The 27,959-nt window shown below is 42.9% G+C and overlaps 1 protein-coding gene across 5 annotated transcripts in view; it reads left to right on the top strand.

The window, feature by feature from the left end:
• The window catches only part of sipa1l2 (signal induced proliferation associated 1 like 2), a 91,202-nt gene that overhangs the window by 26,665 nt on the left and 36,578 nt on the right, over positions 1-27,959 (top strand). For all 5 annotated transcript variants that reach the window (XM_073481533.1, XM_073481534.1, XM_073481531.1 and 2 more), the window contains exons 2-8: positions 6,628-8,417; positions 13,872-14,005; positions 15,302-15,490; positions 20,769-20,943; positions 21,157-21,260; positions 22,748-22,905; positions 23,487-24,063. In XM_073481533.1, the coding sequence (XP_073337634.1) occupies positions 6,896-8,417; positions 13,872-14,005; positions 15,302-15,490; positions 20,769-20,943; positions 21,157-21,260; positions 22,748-22,905; positions 23,487-24,063 (2,859 nt within the window). In that variant the 5' untranslated portion in view covers positions 6,628-6,895. The remainder of the gene's footprint in view (positions 1-6,627; positions 8,418-13,871; positions 14,006-15,301; positions 15,491-20,768; positions 20,944-21,156; positions 21,261-22,747; positions 22,906-23,486; positions 24,064-27,959) is intronic.

Genomic DNA, 27,959 nt, shown 5'->3' with positions numbered 1-27,959 from the left:
AGGCGTCTTGGGGACGCGGCCAGCTACTACTTCCTGCTTGCTGAGAACAGAGGAGCATTAATGTGGCTCAATGACACCAGGGTTTATTAAAGATAATTGTCTATAATCACAGGTCTGTGTTCACCCCGGGGCTCAGAGTGGCCCTGCAGCTTGGTGGGGGTTAAATAAACATGTTTGACTTTGACCTGAGTTGGATAACGTGGAGGATGGCACATTTTAGAGGAATGTGAGGATTTAAGGAAGTAAAAAGCTTGCATACAATTGCTTCATCTTTTACCTACAAGATGCTCTTGCCTCAGCTTTGCCAGTGTACTGAATAATATAATAACAGGCTGCTCTGTTATTATAGTATTCTGTAATCATGCAGAACGGGTGCACCCTGCACTGGCAGAAACATACAGCTAAATTGTGCCTGTGATGGCCAAACACATGCAAATCTTGATATTTTGCCTCCATAATTGCGACTTCTAGGTGAGTTTTTGCAATTTCAACACACAATTTACTAAACCTTTGAAACTCCTCTAGTTCAGGCTGGCACAAGAAGATATTTTAAAAGGTAACCTTATGTCTAAATCAGGCATGCAAATGATTTGGCAGAGTATTTTTAAAGGGTTTATGACATGGCCCTGCTTTTTGAGCAGCACACAGTGTGCGCCTAATTTCCTGAAGTGCTGTCGTCTCTCGGCGGAGTAATCTGAATACTGTTGTGCACAAAACGTGTTTGCAACTGGCGTCGAATAGAGCTTAAGTGTTAATATATGCAGTGCCGTTTTGTAGAACATCCTTGCGTTGTGATTTAATTTCCATAAATCTCTTCTTCAAATTAAAACGCTATTTCACTCTTAGCTCAAGTAGCTGAGGAGCAAAGTAACTCTGAATGTACCCATTTTTATCCATCCGACACTGTAAACATTTGGATAATTCGGAGAACTGCAAAGGAGCTGCGACAAAAGGCGCTCCAGAGCTTTGTCCGGGTGGTCTTCCTCTCCATGATCGCAGCGACAGTCGTCTAGGAGTCGTAGAAGTGAGACTGTCAGAGATATCTCGCCATGTGCCCTGCTCTGGTGAGACGGCTTATCAGTGATACTATTAATCCCAGGATGGTGGACAGAACGTGCTCACTTTCCTGACAGCGTATTAATATCTGCTGGGCCTTTAATCAGGCCACAATGTCAGGATTATTTTAAGACCTGCGAGAACAGCTAGCCACTCCTCTCTAGATGAACCGAGATGAAAGACAGACCATCGAACATCAGAGACAGAAAATGAGTTCATTACTGTAATTAGGCCTGTCTTTCTCTCCCATCTCTCCTCTATCCCTTCCCCCCTGCTCACCAGGCCTTGTGTCTTAAACACCCATAATGGCGATGCATTACTCCAGTAATAAAGGGCTGTTAGACAAGCAGACCGCCCACCCTCCATCTGCTGCCTCCCTTGTACACACAGCCTGAAAGGAGAGGACAGAAAACAGCCTCCTTCAGGTATAGATAGATTCTGCTGACCAAGTAGCTTGGGGCACTTTCTATTGGTTGGGGGATAGATGTGGAATGAAACAACTGAGTTCATTAATCACTGTCGCAGGGAAAGTCACTAATAGCAGGCAGGAAAGGGAAACACAGACCACCATGTCCACTGGTTTATCCTGTCCTGTCCGAGACGTGAAATAAAGGCCAGTTCACCCTTTTCTGACCCCCTGTAGCAACACAAACAAGGAGAGGCTGGACAGTATGAACATAAACATAGTGGTCTACTGCTTCTGTGTGTTTTTAACTCCGCCAAGGAGGTTATGTTATCATCTGTGTCCGTTTGTTTGTTGTTTTGTTAGTTTGTAGGTTTGTCAGCAGCAATCAAGGTGCCGATCCGGATAAACATCTTGCAAGATATGGTGTTGTTCAACAGTTTCGGTTGGTTTTCTCAGGGAGGAATGCATGTTGATGGAAAAAAATCATGATGGAATCATGCATGTAATCTGATAAATTGCCTCCAGTGATTTCACTCAGTGACTGTTGCATCCACAATGCAACAGTCACTGTGTGGGCATCAGGTTTTGAGGAGGAAAAATGCATGTAATAAAAAAAAGATAATATATCTGTGGCCCTGCTGTATCGATGTTGATAATTTGTTTTTAAACTGTCCATCATGAGTCCAACTGTATTGTAGGATTGAGATGCTACACGAGTGGACTGCTTTTCAAAACCTGGTGCCTACATAATCCACAATGCAACACTGGAGGCAATTTATCAGATTACATGCAGCCACAAAAGGCTTTATACTACTTGTTTTCACATATGCAGTAGTACTCCCCAAGACCTGTACATACACTTTAATGTGAAATGGTGGAGTTACCCTTTAATGATGCCATTCAAATTCTTTTTGTTGTATTCGTATTCATTCTGTTTAAACTTGGTATTTCTGTACAGTTGCAGATAAAGAATTACACTTATGCTACACTAATGTTATTAGTCTTATACCATTTGCAGAATTAGATTCCAGTTGTGGCTGAGTAGGATTGTTTCCGACTGATGTGATCCGAGCATTTCCAGTAACCAGAGAGTCGAAAAGTCACGATTTATTGAAAAAAAAACCATGAGTTTTTTTTTTTTCGGATGATGGCACCACAAAATGTGATGAGAGACATTTGAAGCTTCTTTGAAAAACTCCATAGAAGTTTTGAATGGCATTTGTTATGGCCCTGTCTTTTATTCTCTTTATATCTTAATGTTTGTCCATTTAGTCATCTTTAACGCAATGACATAATGCCGTTTTCTCCCGACGCTGCCGTGTTGACAGAATTACACCCCTCCATCTTTTTTAGCCACTCCACACGGACTACTGTGAAAAGTCATTCATGCTGTGTTGTTGTCACGCTTTGAGATTACAGTATGTCAGTTCCTTTGTTCTCCCGGTTCTCAGTCATCCGTTAAAGCCTCTGTTGGAGTGTCACCATTGATAAAGCTGTTTGCACAGGTGGCACATTTTGCTGTCACTTGCTCTAATTGTTCAGTCAATAGGCGACATTTGGGTGTCGGTCAGCAGGCTGCCATATAGTCACCTCTGCTCCCTGTCATCGTGGCTGGGAAACAGACCCTGAGGCAGATTTTGGTTGACTGGAGAAACATAAAGGAAATGTCCAAGAGATAGAAGATAAAAAAAAAAAAATTTACAGTAATTTACAGTAAATTTAAGAGACTTTGTTACGCTGACAGGATAACTTAAATGGTGTTTTGGGGTGCTGGATATTTAGCGTTTGAAGGACTTTTTCTCTCCTTTCCCTTTTGTCAAGTCATTAATTGAGATTAACAAACAATTCAGAGACAAAGTTATCCATTTTTAAGTACAACCATATTTACACACTTCAGATCTTTGTCTGATCTTTCTTCTGTTGCCGTGTACGGTGGACCACATTTTGAATGGGAGAATCCATTTTTATAATTTAGAATTCGTTGCTTTATTTATCAAAAGCAACTTCATACCCAATTTTACCACTTTGGCCTTTTCAGATACAGACGCTGTCATTGTTCACTACGCTGCAGCACACCACATATTCCATTATTCATCATTCGCCTACTGCGACCGACAAACATATTTCCCAGAACGGTTCTTGTCACTACATTATACATTCACATGACACAACACAATGTCTTGCTGTCCTCTCTCCGCCTTGTGTTAAATACAGAGACACTGCAGTTTATTGCTTGTGAATGAAGTTGTGTTCATAACCAGACCAGCCCATAATAGGAGAGAGAGGATTGTGGGTAGTTTGGCAGTACACTTAACTGAGAAGGTATCATTTTCAGTCTATTCCTACACATTTGGGTCATGCATGCATTAACCTGTATTTGGCCTCTGCAGAGGTGCATACTTTATTAGTACAATGTTTCCGACTCAAATGTGTTTTGTCTAGTCTGGCTTGTAGCTAATCTTGATGTGGCCCACATTTCCCTCCCAAAATAGTTCATCCTCCTCCTTAACAGCAAAAGAGAAATGTAAACAGTTGTCTGGAAACAGAAGCTATCATATTAAAGGCCAGTGGACAGAGCTGGAGCACAGCTTGGGACGCTGGGCCTAAACTTCATCTATCATTTTCACAGTGAAACCTTCCAAAGAGGAAAGCTCTAACAGGGCTTATCATCTTCACTGAAGCAAACAGCCAAAACTTCAGAGCCCTGTTCTCTGTGATGTGCAGGGTTTATTTGATAACTCGTGGGGTTTTCACATGATTGCAGTACTAGGAGAAATGAGGCACACCACCACAGAACAAGAAAAAGGCATTTAGGTCCATGTAGGAAGATTTGCAGGCAGAAGGCAGCTGCCACACCTAAAAAAATGCCTTGACACCCTGGCTGCCATCCCAGTTTTGCATAAATACAAAAATGTATTTATGAAAAGTTGTGGCTGTTCAGAAATTTAAAAGAGCAACACACTGATGTCTGACTGCAAGTGAATGCAGCAAGAGATGAAGCTCCCCATAGACTCCTAGGTTCTACCCGAACATACCCAGGTACTGCCAGCTGCCCCTGCAGCGGGCAGCATTTCCTTTTTGCTCCCAGCAGCTGATGGCTTTTTTATCCTGCTAAAAATGTGCCAACTTCATTCATGGAAGTACAGAATGGGGAGTGGCAGGGTTGTATTGTTGAAGCATATTTTTTGTTTACTGTCACACCTGTGCTGACAGTTTAAAACTGACAATGCCCAAATATTTACCTATGTGCCTTGTTAGCCTGCAGCTACCAACATCTCTGAAAGTGCTAATTCTGTAAACAAATATGTTCGTATGTCAGACCAGTCATGCAACTTCAACATACAACAACAACAGCCAGTTTAAAAAGTAGAGTTGGGACCAGTCCAATCCTGGTACTGATCCAAATTCTATACTCCGGTTGATTGATTGTCAGCTCACTCTTTGAAATTCTCTTTTTTCTTTCGAACTAATTTATAGAAATCTACTTGCCAGTAGCTGATAATGCATTGTTTGATTTGTTCAAGTTTTTCAAAACATTAGAGTTGCCATAGCGATTTGCTCTCCGACACCTGTTTGTGTCTAAAATCTTCTTCACCTACAGTTCAGATAAATTGCTTTGGAATACATTTGACTTGAATGTATTTTTGTAGATTTGCTCTTTCAATAAGAAGTGCTCTGCAAGTCTTGAGTTTAAGTATCCTTACACATAATACTAGCAACATCCACTTTAATAACGATGATAATAACATTCAAGAAAAAGGAGCTCTGGTGAGCTCTGTTATCCATATCAGTATCTGCAGATTTAAAGAATATCTTTCTTTTTTATCTTTTTGTCAGCTTTTCCAAAATAAGTATTCATATATTAGACACGATTAAATGACATACATACATACAGTATATTTCTGGCACCCCATAAAGTCTTCATGCCACCCTCTAGCCACCCCATCATTATTTCTCTATATCCGTCCCTGTCACATTGTCGACTGCCGCTTGGTGTTGTGTGATCTTTAATGCAGAAGTCAGTATTTGAGGAAATTAATCCAGTGTAACACCTCAGTCCCTTACTCCCACTGGACACACCCAATAACATGGGATGAGATCGATGAGAGAAGAATCTGCTTGTGTTTCCTCAATTTCTCAATTTGCTCACTTCCTCTTGGAGGCTTGCCTTCAGCGTCAGTAAACAGTACAGTCTTTGTTTGTCAGTGTCTTAATTGCATTGTCCGTGTCAAATCGTTTTCCGCAGTTGATGGAGGCTGTATGGCCAACGTGGCGCTTATTTAACAATAGTGTACACATGGTTGATGTACAGGGACTTTACTTACAGATAAAAATGGAAACCATGTGAGTTTGCAGCCTGTGTATATCTGACATCTAAAATACCCAGGAGGGAATTAAACTCTTTTTCAAGGACAAGCCGAGCAATGTTTTCACTCTCCTTCTCCCTGTCCTCAGATGTTCAGGTTAATGAATAAAACTGCTGATATCAGCCTTTTGTCTGTGTATTTTTCCCCAGCAGAACAAAACTGAACAAGGGGAAAGAGTAAACTTGGAAACTTCGTCTCTCTAACAGTATTGGACCGGACTTCACCCCATAGCCAGCTTACCTCATTGTGTCCTTGTTCATTTTCCTCCTAACCAAGTACATCAGATAAAAATGCAAAATGGCATTGGCGTTGAATATGCAGAACTATCCTTCCTGTATAATTTGCAGGCTTGATGATGCTGCGAGCAGTTGGATCAGATATTGGTACATGCGAACATTTAGCTGAACATCTGCCTCTTGTTGTGGTAATTTGCTTCACCACCATCTGTTAGGCATTGGCTTGAAGCACCAAGATATACATCTATCTTGTTATAAACCCATAATGGCATCAGCTCCTCTCGAATTCACTAATTATCCGTATTCAGTGATATGCTCTACATAGTTCCAAAAGTAATACAGCCCTACATGCACCTTGGTGGGAGTTTATCACGAGATAACAGAACATTTAGGTCAGCAGGATGATAATTTTTATAGCTGAACTGGATGTGCTATGTTTTCGGGTCATTTTGAGCAATGCAAACTGCTTTTCCCTGTTTTAAATGTTTTAAATGTTTTAAAGTGCTCTAACCCACTTCAGTGTGCTAACATTTTCTTCTGTGTTTTTGTTTCTGTGTCACAGATCCAACTCTTCCAGCTGTCGTTCTGCATCGGTGGCACGCTGTGAGAAAACTCCACTCCGCTGTGCCTCAGCGCTCCTCAGACACTTGTCCTTGACATCCAAATGCTGCGTGTCGATCGTTGTGCCAGGCGCCTTCTGTGAGTTATGACGACGGCTGCCTCATTGACTCAGGAAAGAGGCTCCTCCTCCACTCACCACTGAGCAAATCACATGATGTAATGAAGACGGGTCCTGAAAGTGTGCTCTTCAAGGAGTCTGCCAGCAGGATATGAGTATTTTGAGCCCTGTGACGGATAACAAATCAAACCTTGTGGGAATTGTGGGAGGCCCAGAAGAATACTCCAGAGCCATGCAGACAGAGGAGCTATTTGGCAGGAAACTCAAAGCCTTGAATAGTAGCATGGGACCACCAGCCTCCAACATGCAGGGGAAACCTGAAGGCGCAGGCAAAACAAATGGTACCCCAGCCATGCCTAAAATGGGCGTCAGGGCCAGGGTGACAGAATGGCCACCAAGGAAAGATGGATGGGACGGACGGCCTTCCCCCAACTATCAGAGTGTGATACCGGTATTTCAGAATGGCCAGCAGGAACACGCAGTGGAAATACTGGAGCAAGGCGAAGCAGTCTGTGTGGAGGTGGACTACTCTGACAAATACTCGCTGAGTGACCTTCTCAGCCACTCCCCGCTGAAGGGTCTCCATCCGATCCGTCAACGCAGTAACAGTGATGTGACCATTAGTGACATTGACTCTGAGGACATAATGGACCAGAATGCTGTCAATCCAAACACTGGGGCCTCGCTGCACCGTGAATACGGCAGCACATCCTCCATTGACCGCCAAGGCTTGAGTGGAGATGGCTTCTTCACCATGCTTCGGGGCTACCGAGTGGACACCCTGGACCACCGTAGCATACCGCCTCTGGGATTCCCTGAGTTGTTGCGCTGTGATGCCTCCCTCTCCCCCAGCCTGCAGACTGCAGCCCAGATTGCCAGGGGTGAGATAGTCCACATTCCAGGCTACGACTACATAGACAGCTCTCTTCTCTATAGCCGGGAGCGGGAGAAGTCGTTCATGAGGCGTCTTAAATCGGAATCATCTGAGACATCTCTCTTCAGGAAACTGCGGACCATAAAGAGTGAGAGCGACGCCTTGAGGCTCTCAATAGAGGATGACCGGCGTCCGCTCAGCTTCCAGAAATGCTTTGCGCACTATGATGTCCAGAGCGTTCTTTTCAACATCAGCGAGGCGGTGGCGAGCAGAGCTAACCTGAGCCAGAGGAAGAACACCACTACTGGGGCTTCAGCTGCCTCGGCTGGAATAGGCCCTGGAGCTGTTGGAGTGGTTGGAGTTGGAGCTGTGGCTGGAGCTGGACCTGGAGTAGGGAATGATGGCGGAGCAGCAGGATGTAGCAATGTAAATGCCCCCTTGTTTGAGTCACCACTGGGCAGCAGGGAGGACTTGAACCCTAAGGAGAACTTGGACGTTGACGAGGGGGACGGGAAGGGCAACAATTTAGTGCTGAGCTGTCCACACTTTCGAAATGAAATTGGCGGTGAGGGCGAGAGGAGGATCTCCCTCTCCAGAGCCAACAGTGCCAACTACAGTGGTGTGTCAGAGAGCTGCTCTTTTGAATCATCTTTAAGCTCCCACTGCACCAATGCAGGAGTCTCTGTGCTGGAGGTGCCTCGAGAAAACCAGCCTATCCACAGGGAGAAGGTCAAACGCTACATCATTGAGCACATTGACCTTGGAGCATACTACTACCACAAGTACTTCTATGGAAGAGGTAAGGAATGCTCATGATGACTGTGTATTTTTTTGGGGTTTACAGAGATTTAAAGTGATGATTCAGGAAGAATGAAATGACTCCGTGTTGAGGATGATTAGACTTTCCAGGCCAAACTTCCTTGAAACAAGACTATGCACAATGCCGTGTGAGAGTTCTCTTATGGACCAGCCTCCGCTCATTGGGTCAGATATCTTGGCGGTCCAGTTATTTTTGTAGGACCAGATGAAATAGGGGCCAGAACAATAGCAGGCCTGTGTTGGGTGCGAGGGTGTGTGTTTCACTTCCTCGGGAGAGGAACGGTCATGTCCTCTCTGTGATATTGCCCTGAACCCTGCAGAGAAGCTGTGATTAGTCATGTGAGAAGAGAGAGGTGAGCGAGAGGGAGTGTTGCAGCTGTTCCCCACGGGGGCCGCTGGGGTGTCGGGACCCCCCCTATGAAACTTTGGGGTCAGCAAAACTATTCCAAGGTCCCAGGTCCCCTCATTAAAACACCTATGTGACCAATGCTGGAAATACCATGCCGACCCCAACCCATCACCGCATTATACATATCTGTTTTTCTCACTGTCTGCGCGTCTGTGTTCGCTGCTGTCAGCAGATTGAGTTACCCATTCTTAAGCCTCCCCAGAAAACAGCTGCTTCACCTTTCACACTGAGAAATGCCTGACCTTCTTCAGAAAGATACTGTGTATTAAAATATTCCTCAGTTGAGGTTTGATATCTTCCGTCAAGGTTAATTAGACCATTATGGATGTGGGGCCTCATTACAGAAACTTCCTAAGTCTGAAATCCTATCTTATCTCAGTTCAGGATGACATTTAGGATTTTTGGTATTACTGAATCATGTCTCCTAATTGCATTTAGGATAAGAATTTAGCCTTTACAGAAGTGTCCTTACTGAAGAATATCCTGAGTAAGGAACCTCATAAGTTAGGATAACATTCATCCTTTCTGAAATTTAAAATAACTACCGCTAACTGTTGTTAGATCTGTATGGCAATGAAGACGGGGAACACCATAAACACCGAAATGTTATGATTAAAAGGAACTGTTGGAGAAGCTGACATTGATGTTACACTGTTGGAGACACTAACATCAATATGAGCTTGTGTGTGTTGCTGTCATTGATGATAGCCTGTTGGAAAAGCTAATACACACGTTAAAATGGCCTTGGCCTTGACCATGTGTTGACTTAAAACACATACATACTCACTTACATACATTCTCTCTTCCACTGACATGACTCCAACTCACTGAAGCTAAAATTGATCAGCCATCTTTTCTTGTCTTGTCGAGACAGCCATTGTCATGGATACAGGCAGAACATGCTAAACACTGATACAGGTGTGACAGCCAGGATGAGTGCAGATTAAAGAGGAATTGAGTTTACAGTTTAAGTTTCTTAAGTTAAGATATGTCTGAGATAGGATAGGACACAGTCATGAGTTGCTTCTGTAAAGTAAGATTTTTTTTTCTATTTTTGAAACTTAAGTTAAAATAGGACAAGCAGCTCGGACATTTTTCTGTAATGAGGCCCCAGCTCTTCTTACAGTGTGTTTAAATGTAAAATTGAGCTTTCTCCCATAACCATTTACTCTGAAATGTTGCCTCATGTTCTACCCATCCCAAAACTGGTGTAGTTGTTTATCCATTTAACCTCATTCCGTGGCAACGAGGTCAAATGTATAATTGAAGTGCCTTGTGTCACTGTCTGTTTCGTTTTGATGTTGTTGGTTTTATGGAAGATGCCTTTTTCACAGCATGTGGATGTAGCCCTTGCCCTTCGTTCATGAGGTGTTTTATTGGAACGACAAGTCTGTCGTCACCTTCGCTTCACCAAAAACACACACACATACAAACCAGCACATACTCGCACACACACTCACACAAACATGACCGCGTGACACCACTTTAGGGCAGGCTTTTATCAACCTGGGCTGAACATTGATCAGATTGATTGCCTCAAGCCCTCCTTCCCTTAGCAACAGGAGTGTTTCTCCCCAGGCTGTCCTAATGGACACGATGTTTCATCCACACTCACGCCAAGCATGGTTACACACAGGTCCTGGTTACATACTGTACTTGGTAGGCTGTTCAGATACAATAGAGGGTGATGTAAACCAGGAGTTCTCAACATTTTCTAACTCTGCACATTCAACAATCTAAAAAGTAATGCTTAAAGATCCTCTGCTCACATGTATTATATACATAAGATTCTCTAAATATATGGACATGGATTTTATAGAAAAAAAAGTAATTACAACATCGATATCCTTAAAATGGCACCTATTCCTTCTATTTCTCTTCAACAGTAAGCTGATTCCTCTACAAGCTCATTGTTTTTGTAACTTTACATTTGTCATGATCAGAGAGAGCGACAGGAAGCGCCCTGGTGATGGCGTGCAAGAGAGAGGGAGCGCACATGTACAGTTTTGACAGAGGGAGAGAAGTGTGAAACTGAAGTTTATTAGATGTCATGTAAAATAACACTCACTGCTCAGTGAGAAATTTGCACATACACACTATTTATCATGGTGGAAATGATCTATATCAGCGACAGTTCGAGGGTGTCTTTTATGCTGTTTCATCCAGTCCATTTTGGATGGATAGATGATTGGTACTTGTCAGATTATATCTTTTTTGCCCAGTAGCCAATGCTGATAGACCGATAGCGAGTCCAGGCCCAGTCATTGAGAATCACTTAATGTAGATGATGCCTTATATGGAGATGGGGTGACATAGAAGCATTATTTGACCTTTTAGCCTTTTGTCAACACCTATTGTTGTTTACCAGTGACTTGTTTCTACAAATGTGTTGACAAAAAGCTTTCCTCTATAGTCAACTCTGCCCCGTCACTTTGCCCTTGGTATTTGGATCCCTATATGCCTGATATGCATAGGCATCTCCCGTCCTGCCACCATTTGACCTTATGCCTCACAGAGCATTTCCCCTCAGTCCACTGTCTCTGACAAGCCATGCATTCCTCAGACAGCTGACCTCATAGTGCCTACATACAGTTAATTCATTATTCATGCTGATAAGCACATTGCCCCGATGTTAAGGCCACAGGGACAAGAATCAGCGTTTTCACTCGGCGTAGATGCAATGTCGAAACTTCTGCAGGAATCACTTTGCGAACGTCAGTGCTTTGAGGTTTTTCTTTTGTTGTCTGCAGGATCCAGGTCTTTCTCCCCGGCTTTAGCCTGGATTAGGGAGTGTTTGCTCAAGGCACCGCTTATTGTGTGCAAAGCTCTGCTCCTGTCCATGTCCTAAACAGACACACAGAGACACATACCTCACATACACACACACACACACACACACACACATACTCCGATGTTTGTAAGAGTAAGTACAGAATGTGTTTTTAAGTACACTTTTTTGAGTGTCTTATTTAGGCATCTTTAATGAATTTCAAAATGTGTTATCTCTTATGTCAACACAGAAATAAGCGCTGCTTCTTGTAATATTAAAACTAAAAGGCTAAAGCCCTTCGGGTGACTCCCCTAGTGTCCATTATATTTTTCATCATACCCCACTATACAAACATGCTGTGAGGAACAAACAACATATTAGCAACTTTGCAATTCCTGAAGTCTTACCAGAAATTAGGCTAAAATGTTATATAACCTATTAGAATAATAAAATGGGCAGATTGCCATTATAATAATGCTCCTTACTATTATTCATTACACAAATTATCATCTTGACAAAAGAGGAAAACTCATTGAGTGTCCACAAATGAAAAAATATGCATCCTGATGAGTAAATATAATGAGAAATTGACTTCCCATTGGAGTTAGAGTCATTTTCCTGTACACTGGAGAGGAGGCAGGGTTAGAAAGACATTAGGAGACTTTGTCTGAGTGCAATGAATGGATGTCCTGACCAGCTGAACATCAAGATCCACAGGCCCTGTTGCTAAAACTCTGATTCTTAAATAGTATAAATCTCTTGTTCGTTTGTTTGTTTTTACCAGCAGCTCATATAAAGTCCATAAATTGGTTTGTCAGTCCCAGCAATGTCACACACTGTTCTTTTTATGTTCCACTACAGGACACAAATACTCTAAGCCTGGTCAGAGAGGACATCCTGGTGGTAGCCTAGTGGTTTCGGGTGCATACCGTGTAACCACTTTGTCCTGGGTTTAAATGTAGCTTTGTCTGTCTCTTCCCACGTATTCTTCCACCCTGCACTGTTAATTATCCAATGAAGCAATATGCCATTAAAACAAAGCAGAGAGAAATTGGCTTGAGTGAAGTTTCAGCATGGTTTGTAACGCCTAGGTGTAATACAGTAGCGGGAGCAGATTTTCCTTCTGTAGTGGCATGACTCCGGATGCAAAAAGCCCCCCAACACTTCCCTGTGTTTTCGGGTTTACACAGGATCTGCATTATAAAGGTATGCATGTGGTCGGATCATAAATTCACCGCTCCCGAATGAAGAATGCAAAGGATGATTATTACTTTTTAATCAGAGTCCCAAATCTATCTTTAGTACTGAACCATGCCAAACAAAAACGTGTCTGACTGCGGCAATACTTTGTGCTTTTGTGGAGTTATAACGCTGTGTGAAGTATTTGGGCCAGTGATGGGTCAGAGTGGGTCAAACTTTCCAGGGCTGTATTTATATTTATTTACTTTTTTAATCCCCGTGTTGCCACTACAAACCAGGTTCTAATCCCCAAGCCAATCATTTTCAAATCTCCATTGGACCCCTGCTGCTTTCTGTAATCACTGCAACAGCTTGCCAAAGCCCAGAGAATTTTAACATGGATGGATAAATATATGGACTCAATCATATAAATCCATATTCTGCTCAAGCAAAAGCAGTGATTTGATAAAGATTTGAACAGGGTTAAAGGACAAGTTCAACCAAAAATAAAAATCATTTTCTGAAACTTGACCTGACTTTCAATCTCCAAGAGGGCGGCTTGCAGATGGAAAGTCAGGTCAAGTGTCAAAGTCCACAAAACTTTTCGGGAGCCTCTCTGCAAAACAGCATCACAGCATTCTCCTCAACAACTGAAGCAGATCTGGACCTTTTTTGAAAACAAAAACATAAAATGGCTCTACACAGCTCCCCGAAGTAATCCGAGTCTCCGGAAACCCCATAATCCCAAATTGATTTAACAAGACTTCATTTACACCCGGTACGTGCGGTTGAGTTTGTGTGCTCACTTCAGACAGGGTACGCACTAACACTTTTAGCTGTGGGCTATGAAACTTCAGCCTACTTTGTCTGGCATGGGGGCAAGTAGAAAATGTCTGACTTTTCATTTTTAGGTGAACGCATCCTTTAATAACAATTTTCACAACTTTGCAAGTTTGTCTATTCACTGAAGTTGATGTCACCTCAGAGCACTTCATGTGATGCTTAGACGGGCAATAGACAACTTTTCTGCTTTTTTAGTCTGTGTTTAATAATGCTCTCTCTTACTTGACCTCCAGAACATCAAAACTATTTCGGGTTCGATGACAATCTTGGACCTGTGGCCGTCAGCATCCGCAGGGAGCGGCTGGACGATGGGAAGGAGAAAGAAGGAATGCAATTCAACTACAGAGTCACCTTCAGAACCAGCCAGGTAACTTTAATACACCTCTGTGCACTTTTTCTGCTCTGCTTGTTGTCTCAAATCAGCGTAGAACTATGCATGGTACGAGATACCTGCGTGATATCTGTCACCCTATTAAAGAATCGAGTACAAGCCAAAACAAGCTTTTAAAGTGCGTTTCTCATATATTGCATTCGGCAAGACATGTTAAGGTCACTCAGCTCAGCGCTCATTCAAGCAGTATGAGAGTGGAGGTAACGCTTCAGTACCTCCGAAAAATAAGAGGAGGCTTCTCACAGCTCCCAAATCTGCTCCTACCACCTTAATGTGTCCAGTGACGCCGTGCCAGTTGTGACTCAGTTGGCCAGTCATGCAAACACTGATGCAGTCTATCGGAGTCGGTGTGATCACCCCGGCTCGCTTACACTCTCGCACACCTACGCGCGTGCACACAGAAGCTGATTAATCCACAAACCGAGATGCACAGCCTCTCAGTCCCTGGTGGTACAGAACCCTCTCCTTGACTGATGCTGGGTGGTCTCATCCACTGAATAATTCAGGTGCAACAGATGTGTCAGGCAGGGAAATGTCACTGATATCCAGTGCCATTCTTGGTTTAAAGCACCACTCCCATGATAAAACAATGTATCTGGGTCATGGTAGCCCTGCAAGTAGCACGCAGAAAATGTTTTAACTCCCCAACCACTGGAGCGTCTATTTGCATGTACTCCTATCATTTAGCCTCAGCGCTCTCTGCCTCACTGCCCCACTCTCACTCTCCCTTCCTCTATGAGTCTATCAAGTAATCTGCTTTTCAGAAAGCCTCTCTGTCGGACAGCCATTGACTGCTGACATTAACGTTCAAAGGCTGTGTGGATGCAAATGGGATTTATGAGCTTAAATGTGTCTGTGATGTTCCAAACAACAACAGAGGGTTACAGAGTGGGTGTTCTGAAGCTGTTTGGGTTAACGTTTACTGGCACATTAATGATCTTAACAGTAAAATACCACTTAACATCTACTGCGCAGTCAGCTTATGTTAATTATTTAGAATTTGAGTTCCTAATGCCCTCCAATGGAGCCGTAATGGAGCCACTGCTCTAATTAATATGGCATAACATAAAGGGATGAAGCCTGGTTTTCATTTCCAGCATTTTGAAATAAAATGTAATCACTCAAGCACAGTGTGGGCAAAGAGATCCAAATGAATAAAGCCACTGATTCACAGACATATTGACCTCCATGAAAATAGTGCCACACAGACCTAGCCAAAACACGTTGTACAAGGCGACACGATGAATCTTCACCATCTGTCTTTTCTGTCAGCTGACCACGCTCCGTGGAGCCATCCTGGAGGATGCCATTCCGTCCACTGCACGACACGGGACGGCCCGCGGCCTGCCGCTGAAAGAAGTGCTGGAGTACGTCATCCCCGAGCTTAATATCCAGTGTCTGAGGCTGGCCCTCAACTCCCCAAAGGTCCCGGAGCAGCTACTCAAGTTGGATGAGCAGGGGGTGAGTACATGGAGATGCCCTCAATGTTTTGAGTACCACCTCAGACTGCTGTTGATGATTGAGCAGCACTGGAGCGATCCGGTTGAGTGTCTCGATCAGGGACATTTGATAGGGAACAACAGTTATTAAAGGAAAAGTGCAATATTTTGGGTAATATATCTATTTGCTCTTTATATTCACCTTATTCCTAGCCATCCATGTTACCTCGCGCGAGTTATGTGCTCCACTTCTGGTGCATCTGGTCACTTAACCGGAAGGAGCGTTTTCGGTGGTAACACAGTGCTAATCTTCTCTCTTAGAGCGACCGGTGCAGTGTATCATTCATTCATGAAGTCCTAGGTTCGTAACTTCATTGAGTGAATACTACTACGTCAATATGAGGTTGCCAGGAAACCAACCATGACTCCAGGAAATCACTGCATCCAGGCTGCATCACATAAGCCTTGTAAAACCACAACATTTTGAGAGACATATTGACATATAGTTGTGTGTTTAATGTTGTGGTGTTGGGAGGTCGATTTTGTTACCTTCTGCCAGAGCCAGGCTAGCTGTTTCCACCTGTTTCCACTCTTTATGCTAAGCTAAGGTAAACTTTTACTATTGGCAAATTATTACATTATTGTTATCTTTTATTGTGCTTTTACTGCAGAATATCAGTATTATGAATAATGTAATGATATTATGATATACATTTTTTATTTGAAATATCCCTCTCTGTATCTGACATGTACGTTAGCTATAGAAGGAAACAGGGGAGGGATTCACTTCAAATAGCAAGAACCTTTGTCCCATATGTGGGTTGCTTATTATAGATGAACACAGGCTCCCAGGTGGAGGCATAAGACAGCCAATATCACACTTTAAAAGAATCAATATGAATCCAGCTCTCTCTATAGCCAGCATCGACTACTTCGACACACATTTTCTGCTGATAGGACACTCAAGTAACTCACTTTTGACAACTTACTTATCTGAGAGCAGGTGATTTGATATTCTGCAGGGATGGCAGGGTATGTCATCTTGCATTATCTCTGTTTGAATAAAATGGCTATTAGTGATATGGGCTCTGTCTTCGCAGGTGTCAGAGATGGATTCATTGTGTGATCTTAAGGCCTTTATTTTCTCATCTAATAAAACTGCAGGATGGAAAGGAGCGTGGGGGGATTAGCAAGTGCTCTATTGCTTATCTTTCTATCAGAGAATGGGCTGCTTATTAGTGTAATTACATTCATTAGCATGAACCCATCCTTCCAACTGACAGGGGAAAGACTCATATAATAGAAAGTGTCAGCCGTGTCCCTCTTGTATATTAAGACTGTGCTACACGCTTAAACAAGAGCGGTGTAGTGTCCTCTCTAAAGCAAGTTAAATGCACTCCAGATGATGACAGACTTTGTGTATCCAATTATAGCAAAGTAACTTTGTAAATAAGTGCTCCAGGATGTTATTCTGGCCGGATTTCAAGGAGCTGATACTTGAGTTTGTTTACCTGCCATACAACACCCCATGCCTTCGCTATGAGAGACTGTCTGCAGATACAGACATTGATATACGAGCGAAACTGACACATAGGGAGGATAGAAAAGCAATAAAGTAATCTAAGAAACTACGGAGAGCCCAGACTAAGTGGGGCTTGAAGCTCTTCCAACTGGCAGTCCTCCTCACAGACCTCAAACCAAACGCCCAGTGGAGGCCAGTTTTTTATATTTGGTCATCAGTATTTTTGTACGCTCTGTTTTAATCATTAATGTTATGCTTGCTGTGCATGTGTTTAATAGTGGAGCACCCTGTAATCTTCATTTTAAGCAAGCCGGACTTTCACCGCCCTGTTAATGCGTTTATGTGAGGAAGCTAATATTGGACAGGAAGCACTGCAGCTCAGAAATAGAGTGGTCTACCAAGCATGTTTTTGTTTGTTTTGGTGCGTAATTTTCTTCCACCGCATGTAGAAAGCTTTATTTGAGGAAGTTTTGTGTGTATACGCACTGCTGAGGAGATGTCAGTCCGCTGTTTTTGTGTTTTGCGAGTGTGTGTGTATGTGTGTGAAAAGGCCTCTTTTTATTTTTTTTGCTGTGAACAGAACAGAAAGGACGCCTGGTGAGTGAGAGTGTCCTGGAGCAAGACAGCCTTCATAATAGCCTCATGATCAACTCTGCAGAAAGAATATCCCCGAAAGCAGTGATGTAGACTGTGCTGTAATTGCCTGGCTGTAAGAAGAGAACAGGGCATATGTGAATGTATTTTAGATCACGTTGTAGATCACAGTGAGCCGACTGTGTGCAGATGGGCTGGGAAAAGCATTAAGCAGCTTTCGAGATGTGATTTTAGGTGATAGAAATCACAAATGATACATTTTTCTAAGAAAGCCATTGCTGTCAAATGTGTATCTGCTGTTGCCATCTGACGACTAAAATCTGGAAAATTAAATGGAAATGAAAATTGTTTAATAGAGTTTATCAGCTCTCAGAATTAAAAACGTAATTTCAAGCTTTAATTTTTAATTCACGAAAAGCAGGGATCTGAAAAAGATAAAAGTCGAGCCTGCAGGTGTATGCGTAGCTGCTGAGGAAACGTAACTACACATAATAGTGTTTGGTGATAGTGAAGACAACATCGAAGAGGTCAGAGAAAGGCTGCTTATCTTCCCCTCTCAGAAATGCTGAACAAATTACCTTCTTCCTAATCTAGGAAACCGTTTTCACTGCAGAGCTCCGTATCATAAAGCGAACAAAGAATGAATGCACGACACAATTGCCAGCGCTGCCAATCAAGTGTCACAGCGGTCTTACAGTAGTCAACAGGTAAAGCCTTTGCAGGACCATAAATCACTCCCGATTCCCACAGTGACTGCTCAACTCTGAAATATAATTCAGGCTTAAGTGAGATTTGTTCCACAAGTTCAAGAGACTAATCTACCACCTACTGAGGCTGGTATTGCAGTGCCAGAAAAATCACCTCGGCCTTATGTAAATCAATCCCCTTTCATGACTTTGAAACTCGGGGATTAACTTGGTGACATGTAGTGACCAGAATTTTCCCCCCTTCATTTCCCTTCACATTTACATCCCATGTTCCCTTTTTACCTCCACCAAGGAGGTTCCAACCCAGTGTCTGTTTGTTTGTTGGTTGGTTTGACAGCAGGATTACATCTGTAATTTTACTTATACTTAAGTATGCATCACACCATGTAATTAATTCATTTTAAAATCATGATGAGTACAATTTGAATTAATATCTAAACCTTTCATTTTTGTAGCCACTTAGACTATCCGATCACAAACGGGCCAATGAAAACCCTGGTGTTATTTAGACTGAAAATACCCTGATTAGCATTAAGAATACTTTAAAACTTTAACTCAAGTACTATTTGTATGGGTGACCAGAGTAATATTTTAGCTTGATATCTTTGCTTTTACTCAAGTATGACCTTCGGGTACTTTGTACAACACTGTAGGTATCTAGCTGATTTAAATACGTTTCCATAGAGCGGAGTCTTTTTTTCATTCTAGTTTACGTATTGTTGTAGAACTTGAACACTTCTGCCCCAAAACTGTAATAGATGTTTGTGTAATGGTGTGTGATGATTGTAACCAGGTTTTGGCCGTCATGTTTTGAGACTTTTTGGTGCAGCGAGACACTGCAGTGCAGACAGATGTCACAGTGTTGTGTTAGGACACTGCTGTATCCCCCAGGTACGTCTCACGGCTCTCCAAGGGGAACATTGTCCTCGTTTCTCTCTCCGCTCATTAAGTATCTTTCCATCTTTGCAGTTTTTTGTTGAAGAGAAGGAGAGGGGGGAACGGTGTTCAGCACCCTGCAGCTCTGGACAGACAGAGGGAGAGGAGCAATGCTAGAGGGGCCACATTTCTAGCATTTCTAGCAATGTATGCTCAGATCTTTTAGCAAGGGGAATATTTTAACTAATCACAGATCCGTTAAATGGGATCTACCTTTTTTATGGCTGCTGATGCCACCAGAAAAAACACATCAAAGGCGGTTACACAATGAGCCTCACCTCAGGAGCATTACTCATCTGTGTGTGTCCTGATGTGTTTGCACCTTTCAGGCAGCTCCAAATTTGCACCAAAGGGCCAACGTGATTGTCCCTCACCATAGGCCAGTCTGTTAAGAGGAGCAGGAGGTTAAGTGAGCCCATATAACGCAGGATAAAAAATAGAGGGCCACATCATGCCACTTCCACTGGGCTTGATGGTATAATAGCTTTCCGCCACCGCAGGAGCTTTAGTGCAGAGCCGACTGCCTGATGGAGGGAGTCATCATGGGGACAGTGTCAGGAGCACACCGGGAACTGATAACCTGTGACGGAGGAAAAAGACAATTCCAATTTGTTTCAGTATATAGATCATTTGTCAGCTTTCACATCCGGAGAAACCTTTTCGTCTTGCCGCATTGACACATTTACCCCGGGTCAAGAACGCGCTGTCCTCAGCTGTGAATATTGGGCAACAGGTGCCACACGCAGGAGGCTATTTTTTCATCTATTTTTTCCTCTTACTAGGCGAGCATCAGAGAGCTATAAGCCATGAAAGATTCATGTCGGTGAAGAGGGCTTTCTCTCTCTCTCTCTCTCTCACCGTGCAAGAAGAATCACTCCGGATGTTTTATTTCTTCCTGTCTCTATGTGAGAGAAGTTCATATCAGACCTGTCACTTCTGGATAATATAAATGCTTGCAGTGAAACCTGTGAGATTTGGCTGGCATGTCTGTGTCTATGAATACTCATCTTTGTGAATAAGACATTTATTGTCATTGAGGCAGTCTTTGTTGAACATTGAGTTTTATTAGTGGGGTCGTTTGAAAGATGCTGTTGCCATTCAATGCGTGTTACCTGTGTTTCACTGCTACAGTGAGGACTTTACCAAACAAAAGTACTGCTTAAGGAAGTGTTTTTAGAAAGGATTAAAATGCTATTGCTGGCAGCTTATAGAGTTTTCTGCCATAAACCAAAGCTATCCTGTTATATGTCTCCCTCGTTGCTCCACAGCTGCTCTTAAGTAGCAGCTATTAGCTGGGCTTGATTTATGCTCTGCTCAGAGCTCCTGAGAGTTCACAGCCCGGCTTCACAAAAGGGGATTTCAGCTCTCTCCTAGAAGGGTTATGAAGGCCTTCACATTAGCTGTGACATGATGGAAAGTGGGCACTCGCATGCTTTGAGTGCATAATGTACAGTATGTGTGTGAGTGGTGGTGTGTGATGCATATCAGCGACAGGAAATGATACTTACATCGCTGAGTGTCTGTGTTTTCCCTCGTTGCAGCTAAGCTTCCAGCACAAGGTGGGAGTGCTTTACTGCAAGGCTGGCCAGAGCACAGAAGAGGAGATGTACAACAACGAGAGCGCCGGGCCAGCACTCGAGGAGTTCTTGGATTTGCTCGGCCAGAGGGTGCGGCTCAAAGGCTTCACCAAGTACAGAGCTCAGCTGGATAACAAGAGTAAGATAAAACACACGTCAGGCTAAATGTTCACAAAGTGCAAGCCCACACACTTGTAATCCTGCTAAGTGCAGATGTTCTGTAGTGTTTTTTATAAGCTTGTATATCTTTAATCTTGATTTCTGTCCAATTACATCATCAGCTTACCTAAAACAATTGCCTTTTGTATTGAGGGCTGAGACCTTGACTGTCCTGTCCTGTCCTGTGTTACAGCCGACTCCACGGGCACACACTCTCTCTACACCACCTACAAGGACTATGAGCTGATGTTTCACGTGTCCACCATGCTCCCCTACACACCCAACAACAGACAGCAGGTCAGTAAACTCTTCATGTCTTCTCTGTCTGTACCCTCCAGCAGACCACTGTGTATGCTTTACTGTGTGGTCTAATGGTGGTAATGGTGGTCCCTTTGCAGCTTCCTTTAAGGATATTTTCAATCCCGGCCCCTTTCAATCTTCCCCAGAGGCTCATTTTGCCACGGTAATGACCTATCAGTTGGAAAGCATGAGCATTGCCATGGAAACGGTGCCCCATAGTAGGATTTAATCAATGCGTCCCCAGGGGCTGGACCTGACGTGGTATTTGATGGGCTACTGTGTCTGTCTGCGCTAACAAGTGGAATTAAGTGGATGTAACGGTGGACTGGCGAGCGACGGCCCAATAAAGCCATCTTAGTCTCTGTACTCCTCATATGGAAGTACTTTTTGAGACCATAATGAAACAACCCTGCAGAGATATTAACAGTGAGAGACTGAAGGAGCTGGTAAGTGAGTGAGGGGCAGCAGATCTACAGTGAAACACTGCCGACACCTAATCTATCACGTGTATCTAAGGCGTCTGATTGGCTGGATTTGGGCATGGATTCTTTCTCCTTTCCTTCCACCACCTCCAATTGTATTTCATGGACATTTCAATTTAATCCCTGCTGGTAATCTTTCAGCAGGCCCGAGCAGAGCTTGCCCCGTTCATCCCTTCATCCTTTCCAATTCACCTCTGTACCCTCTAATCCTGCTTGTTTCAACCTCTTGCTGACCGGCACTGACAACTGCATGGCAGCCAAGAGAATGAGGTTAACTATCCACACAATCCAACAATACAAGCAGTCTAAATTGGGTTTGGGCGAGTGTGTTTCCTTCGCCCCAAAAAAGGCTAAATTGTGTTAGTGGAATACGTCGCCCTCGTTCAAAAAGCCCTTTATTCTGTTTTTAGACACTAAAAGGGCTCAATGTGGTTTTGGAGAAGAATTTCAAACTCAGAATTTTGATATTTACAATATTGATGAGTTAATAATAGAAATAAATTACGAAACTGAGCAAACAAGCTGTTCTCAGAGGAAAATAAGGTCCCTAGAACACGGTTCGAAGCTAGAAAAGGTGGCAGGGTCCAGCGAATATAATGAAATTGTGTTGTCCTTTTAAGGTCAGTTTGTTTATTCATTCATGTAAAGTCGAGAGTTTGTTTATTTAGTTTGTTCAGGCATGCAAAATCAATTTAATTTCTCTTCTGATTAAAAAATGTCTTCCCCAAACCCACATAGTGCAACTCTAAATCATAAAAAGCAAAAAATGGGTGGTGTTGATCTCGTGGTGCTGGTATAGACATAGCATCCAATTTCTCACTTGACTTTGAAATGTTAGTGGGATTTTCTTGATTTGTCCACTCAAATGCTTTCAAACAAGATGGAATAAACCTATAAATAAATCTAAATCTGTGGCCTCTTGATCTCTCGTACTATATTTACCCTGTGTATGATACCTTTTTTAACTTGCCTCTGACTCCTTTTCTCCGTTTCCTGTCCTAGTTATTAAGGAAGAGGCACATTGGCAACGATATCGTCACCATAGTATTCCAGGAGCCCGGGGCCCTTCCTTTCACTCCAAAACACATCCGCTCCCATTTCCAACATGTGTTTGTCATCGTCAAAGTCCACAACCCCTGCACTGATAACGTCTGCTACAGGTAAATAGAAGAAGCATGCACCACGCCTGTGAGGCTCTCACACAAATATTTCACTCCTAATATCCTAAAGACGCAAACTAATATCCTCCAGACAATTTAGAGGAATGTGTTTATCTTTTGATGTGCTTTGCATAAATGTCTTCATGCCAAATGACTCTACATGAACTTTTAAGAGCACTTAATTTGAAAGAATAATAATAATAGCCTGCTGAGTGCTTTCTGTGGTTTCTGTCAAGGCTTCATCGTAATGTGCGGGAATCACGAGGCTCTTTTGATCTGCTCAGTGATGATACAGTTATTATCTTCAGAGACACCTTGAAATTATGACTTACGACTCTCTCCTTGAGTGTTTCTGAAGTCAAGACGACTCATGTTAATAACATAGCATTTGTTGAACCGACCGAGATTAGTCTGAGCTCCTCTCTGTCTTCCCACCAGAAATAATTTCCCTCAAAGCCATATATTTTCAACACTCTTCAAATGGCTGCTCATTAAACGCACAGTTCAATACTCCATTTCTCTTAGTTCCCCCAAACTGTCACCACTACATGTGATTCATTGATCTCATCCTGTTTTTCCAGCGTGGCTGTGTCCCGATCTAAAGACGTGCCTCCATTCGGCCCCCCTATTCCCAAGTCTGTAACTTTCCCAAAGTCAGCCGTTTTCAGGGACTTCCTGCTCGCCAAGGTCATCAATGGAGAAAATGCTGCACACAAGTCAGAAAAGTTCCGAGCCATGGCGACTCGTACGCGGCAGGAGTACCTGAAGGACCTGGCTGAGAACTTTGTCAGCACAACTACTATTGAAAATGCTGTCAAATTCAGCTTCATCACCCTGGGAGCCAAGAAGAAGGAGAAGGTGAAACCGAGGAAGGACGCACATCTGTTCAGCGTGGGAGCCATCACGTGGAGTGTCCGCGCCAGGGACTTTGGCCAGTCGATGGATGTGGACTGCTTGCTCGGCATATCTAACGAGTTTATTGTGCTCATCGAGGAAGAATCAAAAAATGTGGTCTTCAACTGCTCTTGTCGTGACGTCATCGGATGGACCTCAGGGATTATGAGCATTAAGATCTTCTATGAGCGCGGGGAGTGTATCATGCTGTCTGCCCACGACAACTGCGGAGAGGACATCAGGGAGATGGTGCAACGACTGGAGGTAAGATCCTTAAAGACTCAACTGCAATCATCTGTCATTTAGACGTCTTAATATCTGCTGGATTAGACGAGGGGGGAGTATCTGATCGTTTGTAGCGTACTTTGTGCCCATCTCTTTAGTGTCAGTCTGAAATTTCACCATACGAAGAGATTTCACAGGAAAAGACAGATAATCAGTTTTTCAAACACTACAACCAGCCTCACAGAGGGAGAGCAATTCATTCTCTGTTTGATTTCTCTGTGGCTAATTGAGGGTTTTCGTCCTAGCGGGACCTCCAGTTTATTTTTGCTAAAATGAGCGTATTACAGTAAAAACAATTAAGTCCTCACACCAGTGGTGTGTCAGAAACTGTTTAAATGAATTGGCCAAGGTGCAGCCCAGGTTGGCACTAATACACTAACATGCACTGACAGATTAGAAAAAGTGAACTTTAGCATCAAAATTAGCCAAATACTGATGGCCTCTTTGCCAGGTCAGCCATAGGGCAGGAAAGCAAAAGAAAGAGACAGCTCCATAGTTTATTAACTTTTAAAGATTTTTTTTTGGCCCTTTGCCTTTATTAGCGAGTGCTGCTAAAGACAGAAAGGAAAGGATGGAGGGAGAGGGGACGACATGCAGCAGAGGGCCCCTGGTAACACACCTGGGCCTCTGCAGTAATGACGCAGCCTCAGCCTCTTTTGGAAACATTTGTGTCAATCTTCTCTTCGTTCTATGCAGTTGTTGGACTGACAGTTTTACCTCATATGTGGCCAGCAGCCAACATTTTGGTCGGGGGTGGACCATCATGTTTTTTGCCTTTTTCCCTGCTGGTCATGACCATATACCCCTATATCTTCCTTTATCATACGTGAGAAGCATTATCTAAGGCCCAGCACTGGATTTTGCAGGTCTGTAGCATGCAGTGATGGAATGTAAAAAAGTACATTTACTTTACTTAATACTTAAGTATTGTTCAATTTTGAGGTATTGATACTGCACTTGAGTAGTATTTCCCTTCACTTATATTTTATACCTTCTCTCCACTACATTTTGGAGGAACATGTACTGTTTACTCCACTACATTTATTTGATTTAGGCTAAGAGTGAAAAGGAGTTGACCACTATATCCTGTCTAAAACTTGACCTGTAAGTAACTCCCATAAACATGGAGTTGTTGTCTGTCACCAGAATTGCCGTGTAAATCTATGATGACTGGGTCTCACACATAAGCTGCTGGCACATGAAGGAAAATGGCTCCCTTTCATTTAAATGGTGCAGCGAGGCATTTTACTTAGGATAGTTGTGGTCTCCCTGTGGTGAAACAATATGTTCTGCAAATATTGCTCTTGCCATTGTAGCTTTACTACTTACCACAAGCCGTGTTATTTTATTTTCATCATAATGTCAGCAGAACCGATGCTTATTTAACCTACATCTATCCTGTCAAGTCTTATGTGTTGCAACAGTACACGCTCTGACTGAGCTTCCAGTCTTTTATTTTCTTTCCTTGTGTTTCTGTTGCTGCCCTTTTCCTCATCATCGTAAGAATGTGGCTTACGGAGTTAACCCAACACATTTGTTTTCCTGACTCCCCCCTCCTCTGTCGACCTGGACTTGTTTGGGTTGTACAGAGATGTGAGTGTCACTTGAATATGAAACTGTAAAGTGAAGTCGATAGAGTCCAGAGAGGATTACGGACCTCCTGTCGATAGCTTTTTTTTGGCTCATCGCACAGAATCAGCAGAGGTGTACAGCGGTTCAGGTCACACAAGTGCAGATGTTCTCCAGCTCTTGATCAGGATAAAACATTCAAAAACTACAAAGCCGGAGCCACTCCCTGCGGCAGTCGGTTAATTTAATGGAGTAAAAGATTAGCCGTGATGTAATTGTGGCCCAGTCTTGATTATGCGGCTGTCTGGGTGCAGGTACAGGACGAGGCAGCTTAAACAGGACACCAACCCAGTTTTGAAGGGGAGGAAAGAAAACACAGACACATTTTTTGGGTCTGATGGACTAAGAATAGAGGACTCTTGGCCTCAGACTACTTCACTCCTATGGAGAGCTACCCACTTAGTTCTCTCATCCCCATTTTGTATTTCCGTCTCGGCCATCTGTACAACTCAGTGGCCCTGGTTACATTGTGTGATTTTGGGGTCAGGTGGGTTTAGGTACCTTTCAAGTTCAGATAAAATAGGTCCAAACACCTGGTTCCTCAGCCTGGAATCTGGCATCCGATGCCTTGTTTCCGCTCCTTATGTTGCTGCACAGGCTTGCTTTTCCCATTCTAGTTTCCATGGTTTGTTTACTGAACCTCTAATCAGGCAACCCTTTGTTTCCTCTAAATAACATCGAGTTTGAATCCCAAAATCCAAACCTGAGCCGTGCATGACCTTATTTCTGTCCGCCTGCCTGCCTGCATACTCTCCTCCATTTATCCCTTTGGCAACCTCATGAGCAGTTTGGAAATTTCTAACAAACCCTCGTCAGCGTATCATTGGTTCAGCCAACAACATGAATGTAACAATCGATTTCCTACTAAAAACAAGGACAAGACCTTCATTCTTCTGAGGATTATGGTACGATTATCACAGGGTTCTTACAAAGTCTTAAAAGTTTTTAAAATGCGTAATTTCTACGGTTACCGTTTTCAAGTTTAGGAATATACTTGAATTAGAGTCCTTGAATGCTTCATTTTCAACATAATCTGTGTTTTTCATCTGCAAAATAACTCTACACAAGACCAAAAATCATTTAATATTTGAAATGAAATAATCCTGTCATAGTTGTTTGTTGTCTCCTGGTGCCAAAAAATAGTTGGCAATATAAACAAATTGACAATATACTTTGATATAGGTATGGTATAAAGGCACTATGAAAAATGTATTTATTGCAAATGCATTTGTACGGGCTGGAAAGTGCTTAAAGTGCTTAAAATGCGTTTGAATTTTACTCTTAAAAAGCTATACAAACCCTGTATTTACACCTTTTTTATTATCACTTTTTTATTGTAATGATCTATTAGAAATGAGATTGAGTAAAATTTTGAAAAGTGAATGTGAACACAAGTACAAAGAAACTCAACTACCTCAAAAACCATGAGATCCTGAAGAAGTATTTACCATAATTAATCTTAAAAGGACATGGGTGTCATTCAGCGTCTCTTCAACTCATCATAAGAAAGGACAGTGCAGGATATATTAGCATTTGTGATTAGCCAAAGGACCTCGCTTCCTCATTCACTATGCTAATATCCCTTCACATTTACTGTCCACTCACCCACGGGATTTGCAAGGGATATTTCACAGGGAAAAGCTGAGAAGAAGTATTAATAAGTGGGTGTCTATTTGTGTTAGTCAGACAGACAGTGGAGCAGCAGCTCATTTGGGTATGAGCTGACTGAGCATACTTTGTCCCAAAGGTGTCTGTAAAGTCCCAGAGGTGGACTCGAATCATGTTTCATTGGAAGGATTTACAGGCTGCCGGACCTGTGATGTAATGCGAAGCAGAGTGAACAGATTGCCCACTGTAACACACAGAGGAGCCCCAGTGTGAGGCACAACTTAAAGCTTTGTGGTAACGTCCTGCTCTCCAGGGTGTCGCTGAGCTGGGTGGCCGCGTGTTTCGGCTTTTATGAGACAAGTCATCTTGGCTCGGGTGCCGATTTTTTTGTTGCCTGAACAAAACACCGGCAGTCTCCTGCATTATATATTTGTTTCTTTTTGTAGTGGACACATCAGCAGGACTACAAATTAAAGCACATGACCGAATCTGGTATAGATTTGAATGATAGAAGAAAGCAAAGTAGCAAAATGAAATAAGGTAGAACTATAACAATTAAGTGATGTACCGACACATCGACATATATACCACAGCCGCCTAATTGATTATTAAAAAAAACTTGTATGTAACGCTGTGAT

Source organism: Pagrus major, chromosome 15, assembly GCF_040436345.1.
Source record: "Pagrus major chromosome 15, Pma_NU_1.0".
Lineage (NCBI taxonomy): Eukaryota > Metazoa > Chordata > Actinopteri > Spariformes > Sparidae > Pagrus > Pagrus major.
The sequence above is the reverse complement of the archived record's forward strand: the minus strand, read 5'-3'. Positions and strand labels throughout refer to the sequence as shown.